The sequence below is a fragment of the Capricornis sumatraensis genome, chromosome 7, assembly GCF_032405125.1.
Source record: "Capricornis sumatraensis isolate serow.1 chromosome 7, serow.2, whole genome shotgun sequence".
Classification (NCBI taxonomy): Eukaryota; Metazoa; Chordata; class Mammalia; order Artiodactyla; family Bovidae; genus Capricornis; species Capricornis sumatraensis.
Window position 1 is genome coordinate 7,193,130 of NC_091075.1, and position 19,905 is coordinate 7,213,034.

The 19,905-nt window shown below is 41.0% G+C and overlaps 1 protein-coding gene across 1 annotated transcript; it reads left to right on the forward strand.

The window, feature by feature from the left end:
• Window positions 1-8,931: 8,931 nt before the first annotated feature.
• NDNF (neuron derived neurotrophic factor) lies at window positions 8,932-19,653 on the forward strand. The gene is made up of 3 exons (XM_068975734.1): window positions 8,932-9,119; window positions 16,483-16,607; window positions 18,260-19,653. The coding sequence occupies exons 1-3, from the start codon at window positions 8,932-8,934 to the stop codon at window positions 19,651-19,653; spliced, it is 1,707 nt and encodes a 568-aa protein (XP_068831835.1).
• Window positions 19,654-19,905: the final 252 nt, after the last annotated feature.

Here is a 19,905-nt window from a genome sequence, read left to right on the forward strand (position 1 = left end):
TCATACCTCTGAATCACCTATCAAATGCATTTTAGGAGATTTACTCCTTCCTATGGTAAAATGAATCTGGCTTCTTAAAGACTACTGTCTATCTGTAGTACATTTATTTTGGCCGTTTCTATTGTTCATTATTCTGTTGGCATTAATGCTGCTGGAATACAAGGTTACTTCGTTTAAAACCTGATCCTCTTTCAAGCTATTCTTATTATGTAGGCTTGCCTATCTTTTAAAATTAAAGTGCCCCAGCCTTGGCCCTGCTATGAACTGCATACCATGAAGATCAGAGGGGAGGGGATGACAGAATGGAAACTTTATTCAGATCTTTGGCATGTTTTAATTTTACATTGCTTTTTCATACTAATTTAATTTCCTTCCAGGATGAAAGTTGGCAATCATTTAGAGAAGTGGTAGAGGAGGTTGGACTCATTGCCATTGAAATGCCTGTGAAGGTCCTTAATCCATAGATTATTGATATAATGAACTCTTAAAACCCTTAATAATCATTCCACTCTGTAATGACAGCCCGCATTTAGAGAGCTTTAGCCTATGAATTCTGTGCCCAAGGCTGGCTCTGCTCTATAGAGCCACAGGAGTTGGAAATACTGCAGCTGCATTTGAGGTTATCAGATAACAGGAGCTTACCCAGCCAGGGCAGAGGACCACTCAATGCTGACCAGGAGCCCTGGACTCCTACTGGCTGCTTTCACCCTTACCAAATATGAAAACATGCCAAACCACAATATGCCCTGTTTCCCTGCAATTTTCAACCATAGCAGAGGCTATCTACATTTATAGGGACAACCAATTAATTTCAGTTAATATTCTCATTGTTTACAAAAGACAGGAGAACAAAACAGCTTCTGGAAATCAGTGGGGTTTTTTTTCCTTTTTTTTTTCTGCCTTGAGGGAGTCTGTAGATCGAGGATGGGCATTTTACTTTGTCAAAGTGCAAAGACAGAGCACCCCCCTGGCACCTCCCCCGCCCCACCACAACCCACCCCTCCTTGCTCACAGAGCAGATCCTGGCAGACATGGGGGGCCATTCCCCTGACCAAAGCTACATTTTTTTCTTTACAGCTAGATCAGATGCTCCAGATTTATTATCAGATGTGGCATGGATGATTCAAACAAAAACAAATGCCCTCGAGTTTAAAAATAGAAGTTAAAAGACTAAATGTTTGCACTTAAAAAGGAAAAGAACAGAACAGAAATCTCTGCGGCAGACCTTTCCTTAAAATTATCCTCACTAAATTGTAATCATGCACTTTCCAGTCTCTGTAATTAAACATTAGATTTTATTTATTCCAGATGCGTTTGTCTCAAGTAAATTCAGAATGCCCATCCTTCTTTTTGGTCATTGTGAATTTATTTCATGTTTGTGGCAGACACATGGTTGGGCACATTGGATAGTTTTTAAGTGAATCTTAATGACTCGATGAATTTTCTGACTGTGTACTACATGTGGCCTATTTATCCTGATGAATCTGATCTTGTTAAGTTTTATACCATGTAATGTCTATAAGAGCTTGATGACATTTTTTACAACTATGTTCACATGTTCTACGGGAATTTGCAGGACCTTGGTTGGTGGGAAAGTGATGGAGGAACTTGCTTTTATCATGCTTCTCCCAGGCAGGTAGAGCTGTCGCTGCTGTTCTGAGGAATCCACAAAAATGGGAAAGGTCACGATCCCTTAATTTGTATGACATCTTCTATTCAGAAAGCCTTGGGAAGTTCCATGAAAACCTGAAAGAATGTTTTATTTACCAGACTTGAAAATTTATTACATTAGTAAGATAATGTAATTAAACAGCAGTCTATAAATATGAAATGGAAGCTTTTTAGTGGTTTGAAATATCTCTCTACTCCTAAGACAAGATTCTCAATTAGGATTTGTGGTTAAATGCATTTAATACATATTTCAAAGAAGTAAAAATAATTAACCAGACTTATTTACTTATTATCCTTGTTTACACCATTTCCAATTGTACCTTTTCATTTTCACTAAGTGAATCAGTGGGTTAACCAAGTTGACTATGTAATTGGAGATAAATTTTGCAAAATGACAGTGGAGGAGCTGCTACTGACTCCCTGGGGAACATACTATTTGCTTTTAGGCCTATTGTGTTTTTTTCTGTGGTGACCAGGGTCATCCTGGGTTTTTAGTTAGTACATTGATAAATTGTTCAAGGTCCCTTTAATTTTTTTTTCTTGCTTACCATATGACCATTTTACAATTCTCAAGGTGTGTGGGAAAAGGATATGCCAGGTCAATTTGACTATTTCTTTTAACTATACTGAAAGCCCTATAGAGTAAAAAGTTCAAGTTAACGCCAAAAATAAAGTCTTAGAATTCTTTCTGTGTCTTCAGTTATCCGTCAGCTGCTCCACTCCCTACCTCTTTTAGAATAATACAAATGCTTCCCATCTCTTTACTGGCATTTTCTGTAAAACTAGTCCTCAGTTCATCTTCTGTGGTCCACTGTCCACTTTCCCTCTCTAGGGCCGGCAACAGAGAGCCCAGCAGAGAAGGTGGGAGAGCAAGTGGGTGAACAGCTCCAGTCATCCCGTCCTCAGACATTTAAAGCAGCCCCTCCCCATCCTCCTAGAGCAGTGGTGCTCACTCACGTTCCAGAGAGGGGGCAGCAAATATAGGAGTGAAGTGTTGTGAATACAAGGTGCTGCTTTTAGAGCTTCTGCTCATTTGCTCTAACATCAACTTTGACAGCAAAGAACCCATGCGTCAGTGCAGGAGAGGGAGAGCTAAGGGACGCAGCTCGGTCCCTGGGTCAGGAAGATCCCCTGGCGGAGGGAGTGACAACCCACTCCAGCGTTCTTACCTGGAGAGTCCCCGGTGAGAGGAGCCTGGCGGGCTGTGGTCCGTAGGATCGCAAAGAGCTGGCCACGACGGAAGCGACTTAGCGTGAGTGCCGGGCGCGCTCACACACAGACACACACACCCCACAGCATCAACTAATGGGATTCATATAATGTGTCTGAATTATTTTCCTTAACTCTGTGTGAATATGTATCCTATAAACTAATAACATTTAAAGTTATTTATTTTTCAGTGTCCAAACCTCTGTCTTCCTTTCTATGTATTTCTAAGTATAGAATACATGATGCATCTCATTGAACAATTATATTTCAAAAATAATTTCTTCTTTAACTCTAGGATGCATTGGGACTTCAAAGGATAAAACTATTTCTCATCTCCAATATCTAAATTACAGTAATCTAGGTTAGAGATTGAGGTATATAAAATCATTAGGTCAGCCTCAACCTAGGTAAGATAGGAATGTGTGTGCCAAATATGGAGAAAGCTTCTGACTGAACAAACAATCTTGGAGTTTTGGATTAACATCCATGTACCTGATTCATCAGAAGTTTACAACTGAAACAGTTGAAGTCAATCTTCTCAGTTTAATAGGATAATACCACTTAGTTTTTCTGGGCTGAGAATCATTGTGCAACCAAGTTGATCACTCTGTCCAGCAAATTAAAAACACTTGCAACCATCTTAGCAACGTTCTACTTCTGTTGGAACTACTTTGGTTGTAGAAACACAGCAAGATTTCTTGATGTGCAGACACATTTCCTGGATTACCCACCATATTACCCATTACAGAAGTAATAATTCTGAAAGAGAAATTCTGAGAAATATTATTTACATTAAACTTTAAACCTAAATGAGCTCTAGGTACCTAGAAGGAACAGAAAGAAATGAAAGAAATAGTTATGCCATTAGAGGGCACTTTTGCAATCTTAGAAGAAAAGTCCGTTATAGACTGGCTTCAGTTCAGTTCAGTTCAGTTCAGTCGCTCAGTCATGTCCGACTCTTTGCGAACCCATGAATCGCAGTACGCCAGGCCTCCCTGTCCATCACCATCTCCCGGAGTTCACTCAGACTCACGTCCATCAAGTCCGTGATGCCATCCAGCCAACTCATCCTCTGTCGTCCCCTTCTCCTCCTGCCCCCAGTCCCTCCCAGCATCAGAGTCTTTACCAATGAGTCAACTCTTCGCATGACGTGGCCAAAGTACTGGCTTACCCACGGCTTATTCTTAAGAATGTATTTTCCCTTATTATTTAAAATGACTAATTCTTAAGTTGAATATTTAAGAACTTATTTTGGTAGAGAAAAAATTCTATAAAATTTCATCTTTTAAACAATGCTTACATAAAGCTTTAAACTTGAATCAGTGAATATAAATTGTAAAAATATGCACAATATGTCTGCATAATAGTTTTTTGATTAACTATATTCAATGCTTCTTTTAAATACATTTTGTTAGAAAAATTCTGCCCATAACCTGATCAAATTGAACAAATTATTGGGTTTCCCTAATAACTGAATTTTTTTTTTCCCCAGAAGTAGACAAATGTGATTAGATAACATTCTGAAAACAATAATCCTATAGATATAAATTCCAGTGTTTGGAGAATCATTCTAACTTTTTTCCAGTTTTGTTGAAGAGTGATTGACATACATCACTGTGTAAGTTTAAGGCATACAGCATGATGGTTTGATTTACATACCTTGTGAAATGATAACCACAATAGGTTCAGCTAACACCCATCTTCTTCTGTAAATACAATAAAAATAAAAGGGAACATACTAATTTTAAACACTTTTCTGAAAAGTGTCTGTTTTGCCCATAACTGATGTACCAATTAAAACAGTTAAAACTGTTTCAGAAACAGAAAATATGGCCTGATAAAATTAAAGCTGTGGAAATATATTTGTATAAAGAAAGCAAAAGATAAAGTTTAGTCTATTCTCTGTTGGTGATTATCTAAATAAAAATGTCTACCTGAGCCAGTAAAGTCAACAAGCCAGGAAAGTAATAACTTAACAAGTAAACGCTTGGGGTCAAGACCTGTAACGTGTTTGAGATTTTGCCCTCCTTGCAAGCTATCGAGTTAGCCTGTCATCGTTTCATGGATGCGAGATGCCATGAGGCTCTTGGGTCAGTGACAAAGGGCTTCGTTACTCAGAGCAACAGCAGGAGCCACAGATCCACAGAAGTACCATTTTCTGCCACTTGCCCCCTGACCCCCGAATCTCACAGAATGATGCAAAGGGGACCTATGGCACCAGTACCTACAGTGGGGATTATTACAAGAGAGCAGCCCTGAGCTTAGCGAACTCGGGTTTTCATAACGGGTAATAATCACGCCTGCTCTTGGCCCCAGAAGTGTTATCTTCAAGGCTATGAATTACACAAACATCCTTGAAAAGATGGTAATCTGGAACAAAAGCAGTCAATTCTTCTGCTTCCCACCTGTGCACAGACAAGTACAGAGTTCCATGGATAACTGTCTTTAACACTTCCTCTGCATAAGCCTATCATCTGAAGTTGTTCACTTTACCTAGCATTACATCATGAAGTAGCTGATGCTGAGGAATGTATAATAATCCTATTTACCACACTTTTAAAGTCACTCCTGAGACTTTACATTCCTCATATCGTGTTGTAGTCACTATGTGATTGTACTCGTCCAGGCCTCAGTTTGATTATTTTTGAGGAGAGATAAATAATATTGCCTACACCATAGGGCTGTTGCTAACATTATATGAGATAATAGATATAAAGCACTTAGAAGAGTGCCTGGCATGCATCACATACATAGCAAAATTTATTAATATTTTTCTTATTAATTTAAAATTCTTCTCTTACAATTAGCTGATTTAATAAGAGAAAGTTCCTCCATGGGAAGCTGAGGATGCTGGAAAAATTCCCACCAGTCATAACTAGCTAGCCCTCTAACCCTGGGGCTGACCTAAATATCCCAGATATCCTGGGGCATTGGGCAGCTTGTCCTGCTCAATTGTGTGCAGTTGACAGCTTTCAGGGCAAATACAGGGCTGAGGAGGGAAGGCTGCCCTTGAGTGGTTCTAGGGCAAATACGCCTGAGTATCTCACTCATAAGTGCTTCCCTGGCATGTTGGCTCTCCATTCCTAATAAATATGGAAAGTCAAATTCTAACCATTTCTAAAGAGATGTATCTTGTTATCTGGACTCCTCTGCTAAAGTTTCAGAAATGCCGCTGCAAAGTAAACTGAGTAAGTTTTCTTTTGTTGAAATAATGAGTATTTCTTTACAAGGTGTGTGCTAAATCACTTCAGTCATGTCCAACTCTTTGTGACCTGTGGACTGTAGCCCGCCAGGCTCCTCTGTCCCTGAGATTCTCCAGGCAAGAATACTGGAGTGGGGTGCCAGGCTCTCCTTCAGGGGATCTTGCTGACCCAGGGATCAAACCCATGTCTCTTATGTCTCCTGCATTGGCAGGCGGGTTGTTTATCAGGTTCTTTATCTTTGCCACCTCTTTTACAGGAGCAGCTTATCAAATCCCATTTGGATTTTGCATTTCTGTTAGCTACTGGACAAAGGGCATCAGAAAGGGAGGGATTAGGTGTCATGAGTGGAGGTTCCATTCAGTTTTCTCTACCATGTCCCTACTTATTTGGAATAGGTTCACTGAGTTTTGATTTTGATCTGCCAAGCCATCTTTTATAGACATAACGTTTGTCTAAGTAAGTCACGTGAGCTCCCATTAACACCTCCAGCCACACTTGGGCTCCCCTCCTTGACAGTCAGCTGGGTATCTAAGAGACAGATTATTTAATGAAACTTAAAGAGGGCTGCTTTTATTCCTAAAGTGAAAGTGATGCCACTCAGCTGTGTCCGACTCTTTATGACCCATGGACTGTAGTTGACCAGGCTCCTCCATCCATGGGATTCTCCAGGCAAGAATACTGGAGTGGGTTGCCATTTCCTTCCCCAGGGGATCTTCCCAACCCAGGGATTAAACCCCGGTCTCCCACATTACAGGCAGACTCTTCACCATCTGAGCCACCAGGGAATCTGCCAGCTATTTGGGAAGAGGATTTTAGTGCTCAGTCATTGTTCATTTTCAGATTTTAGTAAAACCTTCCATCCAAACCATTCATAAAATTGAAGTCCAGAATTTGAAGTGAATTGCCTAAGATTACAGTTCTAATTAGGAGCTGAGACCAAAAAGCCAACTTTCTTAACATTCCGTCATTCAATCTCAATACAATTGAGAAATAAGGATGGGAAATAAGAACCTCTATTGCTTTCTTGAGAGAGATTATAGAGGATAAGTGTTTGGGCTTTGCAGTCAGATTCTCCTGGGTTTATATCCTTTCTCTGCTTATGTTAAAGGAGGTTTGTTCTTAGATAAGGCTAGTACATACTTCATAAGGTTACTGTGAAGATTAAATGCAATAGTGCAGTTAATGGACTTAACACTGTGTTTTGCACATGCAGGTGGGTATGCTCAGTCATATCTGACCAACTCTTTGTGACCCTATGAACTGCAGCCTGCGAGGCTCCTCTGTCCATAGGATTTTCCAGGCAAGAATATTGGAGTGGTTTGCCATTTCCTTCTCCAGGGGATCTCCCCGACCCAAGGATCAAACCCACATCGTCTGCATTGCCGGCAGATTTTTTACCTCTGAGCCACCAGGGATGCCTGCATATTTTGCACACAATAACTCTTAAATGCTGCAGATATTTTATATGGAAAATTGCAGAGCAATGATAGATAACGACTTTTGAAAAAGCAAGTTACATGAACTTTCTGAGCAAGCAAGCTCACTGGGAAAAATTACTTCTCAAACTCTTATTTAAAAAAAAGAAAAGCAAAGCATATTCCCCTCAAAAAATATGTTCAATTGTATGAATATATTTTTGGTAGCCCTCAAAGAAGGATAAAATTAAAGTCAAGTGCTGGTTTAAGTAGAAGTGACCTCATAGCTATAGCAATGGCCTTTTAGAAACAAAACTGGCATTCAAATCATCTCAAATTATCGCAAATATTTGCATTTGACTCTCGCACTATTTAAAGTACTTCAATGTAAAAACAATATATTTCCCTAATGCTTGAATTCGCTGAGATAAGGGAAAACAACTCCTTTCAGAGGTTTTTTCTGAGGAAAACTGGCACCAAATCCTCAAAGAAAGCAAAGCCTTTCACAAGCACTTGACGTGAAAAGAAGCTCACCTGCCTGAAGCTTCCTGTTGGGAGAAGGGCACACGCAGAAGGTGGTGTCCTTGAAAACACCCCTCCAGCAAGGTGCCCTAGAGGGTGATCCACGACTATTTATGTTTTTTAATGGAAAGTCAGTGATTAATGCCAAAATGTAACTCAAGGAAAACACTAGACTGGGATGGTAAATACATAACTCTGCTGGAGATTAAGGCAGCTGACCTAACTACAGAACTTTCCAGTGGTCTTTCTTGATTTAAAGTGGGAATCCAAGCCTGCTTTTTAATATGGTGAAGTTTTATATATAAATGTTGTGTTTAAGAGTCTGGTAAATCTGTAATACCAGACACTGGCAAATAGCTCCCCTTGTGATTTTGGACAAATTGTTTCACCTATAAGAAAATTAAACTTACAATGTCTTAAAATCTCTGATTTATGAAAATTTGATTTGCGGACTAAGAATATTTCTATATATGTAGGATCCTTAGTCAAATTTTAAGGAAGAATAAAAATAACCATGCAGTGGTAATTTTCTGGCTCTCAATGGGTCTCTGTGATTTATGTCAAATCTCAAGCTTTGAGACAGTTGTATGGAGATATCTATAGTGACCGCTTCTGCCATACTGAAGGGGAGATTTTCTGTCTCAATACCCAGTGAAGTTAATCCACCAAGGGTTCTTTTGTTTCAAAATCTGTTTAGTAACTGAAATTCTGGTGAATTCATCATCAACTCAATGAAATACTTTGAAAAACAAACCAGCAAAGTTGCCCTCAAGCTCATGTGTATGTATCCAAAGTACATAATACAGTTCTTTCTGTGGAAACCAAAATAGTGTTAACCATCAGAAAGTTTGCAAATTGCCCAATGTTTTGCCTGTAGAATTAACATAAGCAATTATTTTTGTCGCCCCAGGATGGTGCCTCTCCACTGGTGTATGCTGTGGCTGCTGTTACCACTCAGCTCAAGGACCCAGAAGTTGCCTACTCGAGATGAGGAACTCTTTCAGATGCAAATTCGAGACAAGGCATTTTTTCATGATTCGTCAGTAATTCCAGATGGAGCTGAAATTAGCAGTTATCTCTTTAGAGACACACCTAAAAGGTATTCTCCCTGCAGTACTTCCTTTATCAATACACTCAGAAAGGGTGTCTCTAAAAAAGAAAGTAAACTTTTAGACTTACTTAGTTTAGATTATTTGCAATCAGTCTCTGAATGAAAGTGAAAGTGTTAGTCGCTCAGTCGTGTCCGAGTCTGTGTGAATATAGCCTGCCAGGCTCCTCTGTCCATGGAATTCTCTAGACATGAATCCTGGAGTGGGTTGCTATTTCCTTCTCCCGGGAATTTTCCTGACCCAGGGATCGAACCTGGGTAACCTGCGTTGCAGGTAGATTCTTTACCATCTGAGCCACCAGGGAAGCCCAGTCTCTGAATAGCATTGTATGTTTTTCTCTAACTAAGAAAAAAAAAAATGGTAGTGCCACTTCTAGTCACCAGATAGCTCTTTGATTCTCACTGATTGTGATCTTTTGGGTGGAGAGAGCAGATTTTCTTTTCTTCTGGGTGGTAGGAAATTTCTAAGTATGACTCTGGAGGATAAATGAAATTATTTAATACATGTGATTCTTCAAGGGTTTGCATTGTCTTATAAGGATATTTCTTTGATCAATATGATAGGGTTTTGAAAGCATCAAACCAAACAGTGATGAGCTCATTTATCTTCATGCCAGCATCAACAAACTGAGTTCATATCATGCTTCTAAATACTTTGACCTTTAAAAATTACATATCAGTTCAGTTCAGTTCAGTCGCTCAGTTGTGTCCAACTCTTTGCGACCCCATGAATCACAGCACGCCAGGCCTCCCTGTCCATCACCATCTCCTGGAGTTCACTCAGACTCACATCCATCGAGTCGGTGATGCCATCTAGCCATCTCATCCTCTGTCATCCCCTTCTCCTCCTGCCCCCAAACCCTCCCAGCATCAGAGTCTTTACCAATGAGTCATCTCTTTGCATGAGATGGCCAAAGTACTGGAGTTTCAGCTTTAGCGTCATTCCTTCCAAAGAACACCCAGGGCTGACCTCCTTTAGAATGGACTGGTTGGATCTCCTTGCTGTCCAAGGGACCCTCAAGAGTCTTCTCCAACACCACAGTTCAAAAGCATCAGTTCTTCAGCAGTCAGCTTTCTTCACGATCATACATATATATATATATATATATATATATATATTTATCATATAAACTACATATATTTAAAGTTACTTATTTTGCAGTGCCCAAACTCCTCTTTATCATATTTCAAAAAACAACTTCTCCTTTTAACTTGGGGTGCCTTGGTATTCCAAAGGTTAATACTATATGTCATCATCAACAATTCATTTTCCAAAGATTGAGGTATAGCAAATCATTAGGGCATTTTTCTCTTGTCACTTCAGTTTTGATTGACACTAAGAATGGAAGGTGGTTCTCCCCTTCTACTGAGTGGCAAAGTCATGTTGCCATCTGGACAGTCTGAATGAGAGTAAATAATAAGTTTACTTGTGACTGATGTGACCTGTTGTTTGGGTATCATTTCAGCACCACCTGAATGAAATTATTCATTTTAATGAAGGTAATAGATTAGGAACTGATTTGTCAGTAATACATAAAATAATTATGGCTCTTTCAAGGAGATTCATAAGAATAAATAAAGGCACAAAATGCAAGGATAATTACACTGAAGAAACTTGATGTCTTAGTATTTACAGAGATTTAGTCTGTGTAAACAGGGGAGGGCAGGGAAGGCAGTTCTAATGATTCAAATTAGTCTTAAATATCAGCTGAATTCATGCCAAAGCATTTTGCTTTTTATATCCTTTTGTCTCTTGAAATATTTGAGTGAATGCAAATTTTTCTTTAACGATTTCTTAGATTTTCCATATGGACTTGTACACTACTTTGCAGCATTCTTGAAAAGACAACATTCTTTATTATGTAATCATATCACTTAATCAAATAAATAGTTTATCCTTGATCTTCCAGTCTCTTAAAAATTAAATAAGTTTTGGTTTTAAGAGCTGTCTTAAAATTACATTTTTTTCCTTTCAAGCAACATGTTTTTTTTATAAGATGTTTCAGAACAACACATGCTCCTTTTCTCCCTATGTTTTCAGTTTGTTCATTCCTTTGGTCTTTTCTTCCCCACAGACAATGACTGGAGACTTTGATATCTACATTTGGATGTAATGTTAACTTACACTAGTTAAAGAGTTGAAGCCACAGTCATTTCTAGAGCTAAAATATGTGACAGGAGATACGCACAGGCATTGTTGATATTACAGCTAAAGATGAAATTCCAGATAAGGCTTGGCAGCAGAGAACAGCAAAAGAAAACAAATTCATTAAAAATTCTTATGTTTATACATAAATCCCAGAGTCTAAATGGTTCATGGAGTGTTTATCCCTCACTCCAGGATTATAATTTGGAGCATATTTATCACATTTCAGTCCCTCTCCCTAGCCAGTGAATACCTGAAGTTTGTAAATCATATCCTATCATCTCTGATTGCAGCTCCCTTCCACAAGTGTGCTGTGCATGGTAGACAATACATGTTTGTCAAATTGCTAAAGTTTATTCAGATTATCTTTTATCCCTAAATCATAAGTGTTTCCATATGAACATGTTGACTTAGAGGGACTCCCTGAAGTTTTATATGTATAATGATTACCTTGTGGAATGCAGGCATTGTTTTCTTTGTTATTGGTTGCTTATGGCCTGTATTCAAGTTACTAAGACACAGTTGCTTACTTTGGGAAACAAACTACTTTCTTGGCTGCAATGAGAAGAGAAGATAATAAATGAACTTGCTCGTGGATTTCAGCATGGACTAGCTCCGCTACCCACATAAAAATCAAAAACAAAAGCAGAAAATTTTGAATACCTGTTACATTACATGATGCTAAAGAAATTATTTTGTCTTACCTAATTCTCTGTAATGTAGATAGGTTCACTTGTGTTTATGTGCTTAATATCACCTATGCAACCTGGCCAAAGGAACAAAACTCTACTGTCCAAATCTGACTGAATTGAAAATTAAACCATTTGGCACCCATCTTTATGGATGCTTAAGGTACATAAAATCCATACTGTGAACAATGCAATCATCTAGTTATTTTGCCTGGATGATCGTCTGTCTTTATTCTGAACAAGTCGTTTTTACTTTTATAGGGGCTTCACTCTATTTGTCCTTCTACGGCCCTAACTCCACCCTCCAATTCCTAATTCATCTTTGCATAGGGGTAGCGGGAGCATATATTTCCATTCAGATTTTGTATCTTCAGGTAGATTCTAAGCATAGGTATCCTCAGGCTAGAATAAGGTGGGTGTTATGATTCTTCTGTTCTATTTATTCATTTAGTAATTCACTCATTAAAAAGGTTTATCAAGACCTTCTGCATGCAGAAATGTGTGCTAAATGCTGGCAATAAAATGACATGGAAAATGAACCCTAAATGGGCCTTTGTGGGGAAAATGACATAAATAATAACATTACACAAATTAAACAGGTGCCCCAAGTGAAAAGTGTAGGACACTCAGTATGTGAAGAACCTGAGCCACACCAGCAAGAGAAAGTGAAGTGAAGAAGTGACAGAGAGTAAGGGCATGTACATTAACTATATTTCAATTAAAATTATTTATTTTTCATATATATTAGTAAGGACTAAAGTGTGTGTTTTAGGCAGAGAAAACATCCCAGTGGCTCAAAGATGGGACTGAGTCTGGAAAACAAAAGAAGCTCTATGTGGTCCAAGCACAGAAAGCAAAAGGGATGATGACACGGCAGTGACACTGGCAGAGGTCCCCCCACTGAGGAATGTCAGGCTCTCTGACCAGTTAAGCACTTTTTTCCAAAAGCAAACAGCTAAATCTATTCATTAATTAATTCAACAAATATTTATGAAGAATTATTTTGTTCCCTAAGTTTTGAACCAAATGCTCTGCCCTCTTGTAGTTTGCATTCTAGTCAGGAGAGGTGGAAAATTTTAAAAAAAAAATTAAAGAAAGGCATATGTAATACATCAGCTAGTGATAAAAGTGCTTTGAAGAAAAATGAAGAGTAGAAGAACTTCACGAGCAGGAAGGTAGTATCTTCTATAAACAGTCAGAGGAGGCCTATGGTGAGATAGTGCTTGAGAAGGGAACTGATGCAGTGACTGACCAAGCAAGGTCAACAGCTAGAGGAGAGCATCTCAGGTGGCGGTTATTCAGTCGCTCAGTGGAGTCCTACTTTTTGCGACCCCATGGACTGCAGCACACCAGGCTTCCCTGTCCCTCACTATCTCCCAGAGTTTGCTCAAACCCATGTCCATCAGGTTGATGACATCATCCAACCATCTCATTCTCTGTTGTCCCCATTGCCTCCTGCCCTCAATCTTTCCCATGATCATGGTCTTTTCCAATGAGTCGGTTCTTTGCATCAGGTGGCCAAAGTATTGGAGCTTCATCTCCAGCATTGGTCCGTCCAGTGAGTATTCAGCGTTAGTTTCCTTTAGAATTGACTGCTTTGATCTCCTTTTAGTCCCAGGGACTCTCAAGAGTCTCTTCCAACACCACAGTTCAAAAGCATCAGTTCTTCAGCACTCAGACTTGTTTACGGACCAACTCACACATCTCAGGTGGAGGAACAGCAAGTAAGAGGCCCTGAGGCAATAGTGTGCCATAAATATTCCAAAGAGAGCAAGGAGCCGAGTAGAGAAGGGAAAGGATGGAGGAGACAAGTTTAGAGGTTTGGTTGGGGACCCAGATCACAGCAAGTTCTGTGGCTTTTACTCTGAACGAAACAAGCGCTTGGAGGGCTTGCAGCAAGTGTGTTCAAATTTAGGCTTACAAGGATATCTATCACCTTCTGGAAGGAGGTAAATAAACTGAGGAGCTCAAAGTAGAAATAAGACCATTCAGAAGGCTACTACAATGCTCAAGAAAGAAAAAATGATGACTTGGATCTGATGTTAACAGAGAAAGTGGAACAAAGTGATGGAGTCGCTATGTTTTCAAGACGAAGCCAAGAAATGTCTGCTGATTCAGTGTATGTGGAGTGGAAGAGAAAGAAAACATCAAGAATGACTCTAAAATGTTTTCCTGAGCAACTGGAAGGTTAGGGTTCTCATTTACTGAGAAGAGACAGACTGTAAGAGAGGCTGATTGGGGGAGAGAATGAAAAGCTTGGATTAGACACCCTAAGTTTGAAATTTTCAGTATTATCTAAGGGGAAATGGCAAGAAGATTTGGTTTGGTCGCTAAGTTGTGTCCTATTCTTTGCAACCTCATGGACTATAGCCCACCAGGCTCCTCTGTCCATGGAATTCTCCAGGCAAGGATACTGGAGCAGGTTGCTATTTCCTTCTCCAGGGGATCTTCCTGACCCAGGGATAGAACTTGCATATCCTGCATTGCAGATTCTTTACCAGCTGAGCCACCAGGGAAACTCAGCAAGAAAATAGTTGTTTCTAAAACTTAGTTAAGAATTCAGGTTGTGGCTTCCCTGGTGGCTCAGTGGCAAAGAACCTGCCTGCCAATGTGGGAGACAGGTGTTCGATCCCTGCTCCAGGAAAATTTCACATGCCATGGAGCAGCTAAGCTCACGCGCCACAACTACAGAGCCAGCGCTCTAGAGCCTGGGAGTTGCAACTGCTAAAGCCCGAATGAGCTAAAGCTCAAGGCCATGCCCTGCAACAGGAGACTCAACCTCAGTGAGAAGCCGGTGCTCTGCAACAGAGTGTGCTGCAACTAGGCAAAGACCACACATGGCCACAGAGACCCAGAGCAGCCATAAGTGCATTAATTCAATTATATGAGAAGAAAAGAATTCAGGTGACAATTTAAATCGGGGGACCATTAACATACAAGAGGTTAAAGCTGTGAGCCTGGGTGAGCTCACACAGGGCATGAGCATGCCAGAAAAGTGTTCTGGCACAGGTCCTTGGCTCACCTGGCAGGCTAGACATCAGGGAGGGGAGAGGAGCCACAAAGGAGGCTGACAGAGCAGACGGACGTGGGGGTCAGGCGGGAGAAGGTGTTGGGGTGCATGTGGAGAGAAGCAAAGGCAAGAGATACTGAGGAGGTACCATCTCTAGGAGGTGAAACCAGTGAGGAAACCCCTGTTTCCTCCCTTGCAATATTATGGGCTTTGAAAGACAAATGTAATCATCTAAATTATTCAGAGTAAGAAGTATAGCATTGTTATACATAGGCAATATTTATTCTCCCTAAAAAGTTTTTTTGAAACCATCATTTTAAAAAATCTAAGAAGAATGTGTAGAACAGAATGCTTTAATCTTTCAAAATGTTGTTTTAAAATCAACTCTTATGATACGCTCAGTTGTGTCCAACTCTTTGTGACCCCATGGACTGGAGTCCCCAGGCTTCTCTTGTCCGTGGGACTCTCCAGGCAAGAATAATGGAGTGGGTAGCCATTCCCTTAGCTAGAGAATCTTCCCAACCCAGAGATTATAACCTGAGTCTCCTGCACTGCAGGCAGATTCTTTACCATCTGAGTCACCAGGGAAGTTCAACTTTTAAAATCACTAGGTTATTTACATTAACAGAAAATCTTAGTGATAGAGAAATGTGTCTTTCCACTGACTAACACAGTAATCCTTACCTTTTAAAAATATTTCTCAAATGGTGATTAGATAGCTCTCTCCAAAAAGATATGGAATAGTAAAGCTGTGAATAAAAGTCACTAACGTAAAAACCTGATGCAAAGAGCTGGCTTATTGGAAAAGACCTTGATGCTGGCAAAGATTGAAGGCAAAAGACGGGGGCGGCAGTGAATGTTAGAAAGCATCACTGACTCAATGGACATGAATTTGAGCAAACTCTAGGAGATGGTAAAGGACAGGGGAGCCTGGCGTGCTGCAGTCCATTGGGTCACAAAGAGTCGTACATGACTGATCCACTAAGCAACTGAACAACATCAACAATGTAAAAACATGAAGACAGTGTTATTTTGCCAGAGATCAACAGGCATTCTAGAAGGACATAGCTGTAAAAATGATCTTTTGGAAAACTTAGTGCCTTAGAGTGCCCTCCATATCTTATAAACTTATCACTAAATTTATGGAAAATGCAGTACCTGTAGGGTAATGTCCCTGGAAATTCCTTTGTTCTGACTTACATTGCACTGGCAGGGCCTGGGCTAAATAACACCCCCAGACTGGGTTAATTGTTTATTCTTAACCCAAGTAACACACAACCAACACATTTTGGTTCAACATCTAATTATGTCATACCATGTTGATGGTAAATCTGGCTGCAGAACTTTGGGCTATGGACTTGCACAGTTAATGCTGAAAGTATGATTTGTGTCAGATAGCCAGTTTGATTTTCTGTTCAATGAACACAAACCAAGTGATTTTCCCAGTAATCTTGGTTGTTCAGTGTGAGGGTAAGTTGTCACCGTCTGAAGTGGTCCACTCTCACACAGGTATTTCTTTGTGGTTGAAGAGGACAACACTCCATTGTCCGTCACAGTGACGCCCTGTGATGCGCCCTTAGAGTGGAAGCTGAGCCTCCAGGAACTGCCAGAGGAGGCAAGCGGGGAAGGCTCCGGTGAGTACCCCGACAGATCTGGTCCCAGACCTCTGGATGGATGGATGGCTGAAAGATATGAGACATAGAGCCTTCTCCTCATGAGACAGAACTGCATGGATGCATAGGAGAAGTTGGGCATTGGGGAAGGAGGTGTGGGAAATGGGGATGACATCACATGACCGTGATTTGGTAAAAAAAAAAAAAAAGATTAAGAGAGACAGGTGTGGGGACTGAAGGTACAGGGAAAGGCAAGAGGTTCAGATTACCTTCCCTGGCTGTGGTTTGCAGTCCTGCCTGAACCTTGGAATCACCAGTGGGGCTTTAGATGCTGGATCCTGCCTCAGAGGTTGTGATTTAAATGCCTTGGTGTGTGATCTGGACATTGGTGTGTTAAAAAGCCCCTATAGGTGATTCTAATATGCAACCAGGAGGAGAGTATCTGATCTCTGGGGATAGGAAGAGAGAACAGAAGAGCATTTAGCACTGCCTGAAAGTCCAGGATGAAAAGAAAGTCAGAAGGAGGAGTCGGTTAGGCATTTAAGGAAGATTCAGATGATGGAAAGCAAATAATGAAATACAAAGAAATGAGTAGAGTCTGTCTGAGGCCCTGGGTTGATGCTGCCCACGGCACCCCCACCCTTACCCCCACCCCCCACTTAAGGGGCAAAGGCATCCTAGCTTTAAGTAAGGCTTGAGATTGATGATGTGACAGGATGTTAGCAAGCTGGATATTTACAGTGATGGGGGAACTGTAACTAGGAAAATATTAAAAGAGCATATGGGGAGTGATGAGACAGAGAAAAGGAATAGTCATGTGACGATTGTGTTCATCACATGGTTCAGGACTATGAAATTCTACATACCTCACTCTCAACCTGTGCTCGGTTGGAAAAGATCTACTTCGCTGTGGCTATGCAGTCATTTTCTGGGTCCTCTCACATCTGTGCACACTGATATCTGTGTGATATCTGATAACAAAAATAAAGCAAAACATTTTAGTTTCAATGCTTTCCCTTCATTCCTCCTGGGCAAGTGTTCTACACATTGAAAATTATATCCTCTTACTGGTGGTTTATAATCTAACTCTAATGAGACTGTCCGGTCCTACAAACAAAAGTGAAATTAGTGAAATGGCTAGCCATCCAAGTGCAAACTGGTAGAATCTTTTTGGTAAGCAGCTTGACAGTAGGGATTAGCCTCTAAGAGATTTGCAGTCTCTGACCTAAAAATTCCACTAATTGGAGTCTATTCTGAAGAAATCATTTAAAATCAGAAAGCCTTACATATATAAGAGCATTATTATAATGCTCAAAAGTTAACCAACTGTATTATTTCTATTATATAATAATAAGTGAGAAAAAAGGGAGGTTTCTCTAGGTACCCATATACATGATAATAAATGTTGTAAAGTTACAGAGAAAAATAGAATAGTATCAATTGCATGAAACATGTAGAAGAAAACCTGCTAGAAATCAAACTATTAATAAAGGACTGTCTCTGGATCATATATTAATGGAAAGTCTTTTTACCTTCTTGTATCTCCCAATTTTCTACAGGAACATGTATTCTTTTTATAATGGATAAAAACTAAATTGAATTGTTGTACAAACACCATTTAAGGTTGTGCACGTGTCCTGACGTGTAGCCTGCGCCTCTTTTGTGTCTTGCAGGTGATCCAGAGCCTCTGGATCAGCAGAAGCAGCAGATCATTAATGAGGAAGGCACGGAGCTATTCTCCTACAAAGGCAACGACGTGGAGTGTTTCATAGCTTCTAGTTCTCCATCTGGTTTATATCAGTTGGAGCTTCTTTCAACAGAGAAAGACACACATTTCAAAGTGTATGCCACCACAACTCCAGAGTCTGACCAGCCCTACCCTGAACTGCCTTACGACCCGCGAGTTGATGTCACGTCCCTGGGACGCACCACTGTCACCTTGGCTTGGAAGCCGAGCCCCACCGCCTCGGTGCTGAAGCAGCCCATTCAGTACTGTGTGGTCGTCAGCAGAGAGCACAACTTTAAAAGCCTCTGCGCGGTGGAGGCCAAGCTGAGTGCGGACGACGCTTTCATGATGGCCCCCAAACCCGGCCTGGACTTCAGCCCTTTCGACTTTGCCCACTTCGGGTTTGCTTCGGAGAACTCAGCTAAGGAGCGCAGCTTCCTGACGAAGCCTTCCCCCAAATTAGGGCGGCATGCTCACGCGAGGCCCAAGGCGGACATTCAGAAGGTCTGCATAGGAAACAAGAACATCTTCACGGTCTCGGATCTGAAACCCGACACGCAGTACTACTTCGACGTCTTCGTGGCTAACAGCGACAGCAACATGAGCACAGCTTACCTGGGCACCTTTGCCAGGACCAAGGAGGAAGCCAGACAGAAGACGGTGGAGCTGAAGGACGGGAAAGTCACCGACGTGTTCGTTAAAAGGAAGGGGGCAAAGTTTCTCCGGTTTGCTCCAGTCCCGTCTCACCAGAAGGTCACCTTCTTCGTTCACTCTTGTCTGGACGCTGTCCAAATCCAAGTGAGAAGAGATGGGAAGCTCCTCTTGTCTCAGAATGTGGAAGGCATTCGGCAGTTTCAGCTGAGAGGAAAACCAAAAGCCAAATATCTCATCCGACTGAAGGGAAACAAGAAGGGCGCGTCCATGCTGAAAATACTGGCTACCACCCGGCCCAGTAAGCAGTCGTTCCCCTCTCTTCCCGAAGACAGGCGCATCAAAGCTTTCGACAAGCTCCGCACCTGTTCTTCAGTCACGGTGGCTTGGCTAGGCACCCAGGAAAGGAACAAGTTTTGCATCTACAAAAAGGAAGTGGATGATAATTACAATGAAGACCAGAAGAAACGAGAGCAAAACCAATGCCTGGGCCCAGATACGAGGAAGAAATCAGAGAAGGTCCTCTGTAAATATTTCCACAGTCAGAACCTGCAAAAAGCAGTGACCACAGAAACAATTAAAGGCCTTCAGCCTGGAAAGTCTTACCTGCTGGATGTTTATGTCACAGCCCATGGAGGGCACTCGGTGAAGTATCAGAGTAAAGTGGTGAAAACCAGAAAGTTCTGTTAGTCACCTCGTATGGAGATGTATCACGTAGAACTTCAGGAGAGACAGTCACATTAAGCAGGAACTGACTACTGCTCCCCCAGCTAAGACAAGTTGTGACCTATACTTGGACTACGGAAGGAAGGGTATCAACGGGTGTATATCGGACTTTATGTAACTAATTGCTGGAGGAGACTTGTTCGAGTGTGCCCCAGTGGTACCACGTGTGTGGCTGATGTCCGCTGATGTCAGAGAGGACGTCTTTAAGAAACTGCC

Bases quoted from the DNA above. Each gene is read 5' to 3' on its own strand.
- NDNF (XM_068975734.1), top strand. From the start codon at position 8,932: ATGGTGCCTCTCCACTGGTGTATGCTGTGGCTGCTGTTACCACTCAGC. The intron at 9,120-16,482 runs GTATTCTCCCTG...ACTCTCACACAG, and splicing joins TTTAGAGACACACCTAAAAG to GTATTTCTTTGTGGTTGAAG. The intron at 16,608-18,259 runs GTGAGTACCCCG...TGTGTCTTGCAG, and splicing joins GGCAAGCGGGGAAGGCTCCG to GTGATCCAGAGCCTCTGGAT.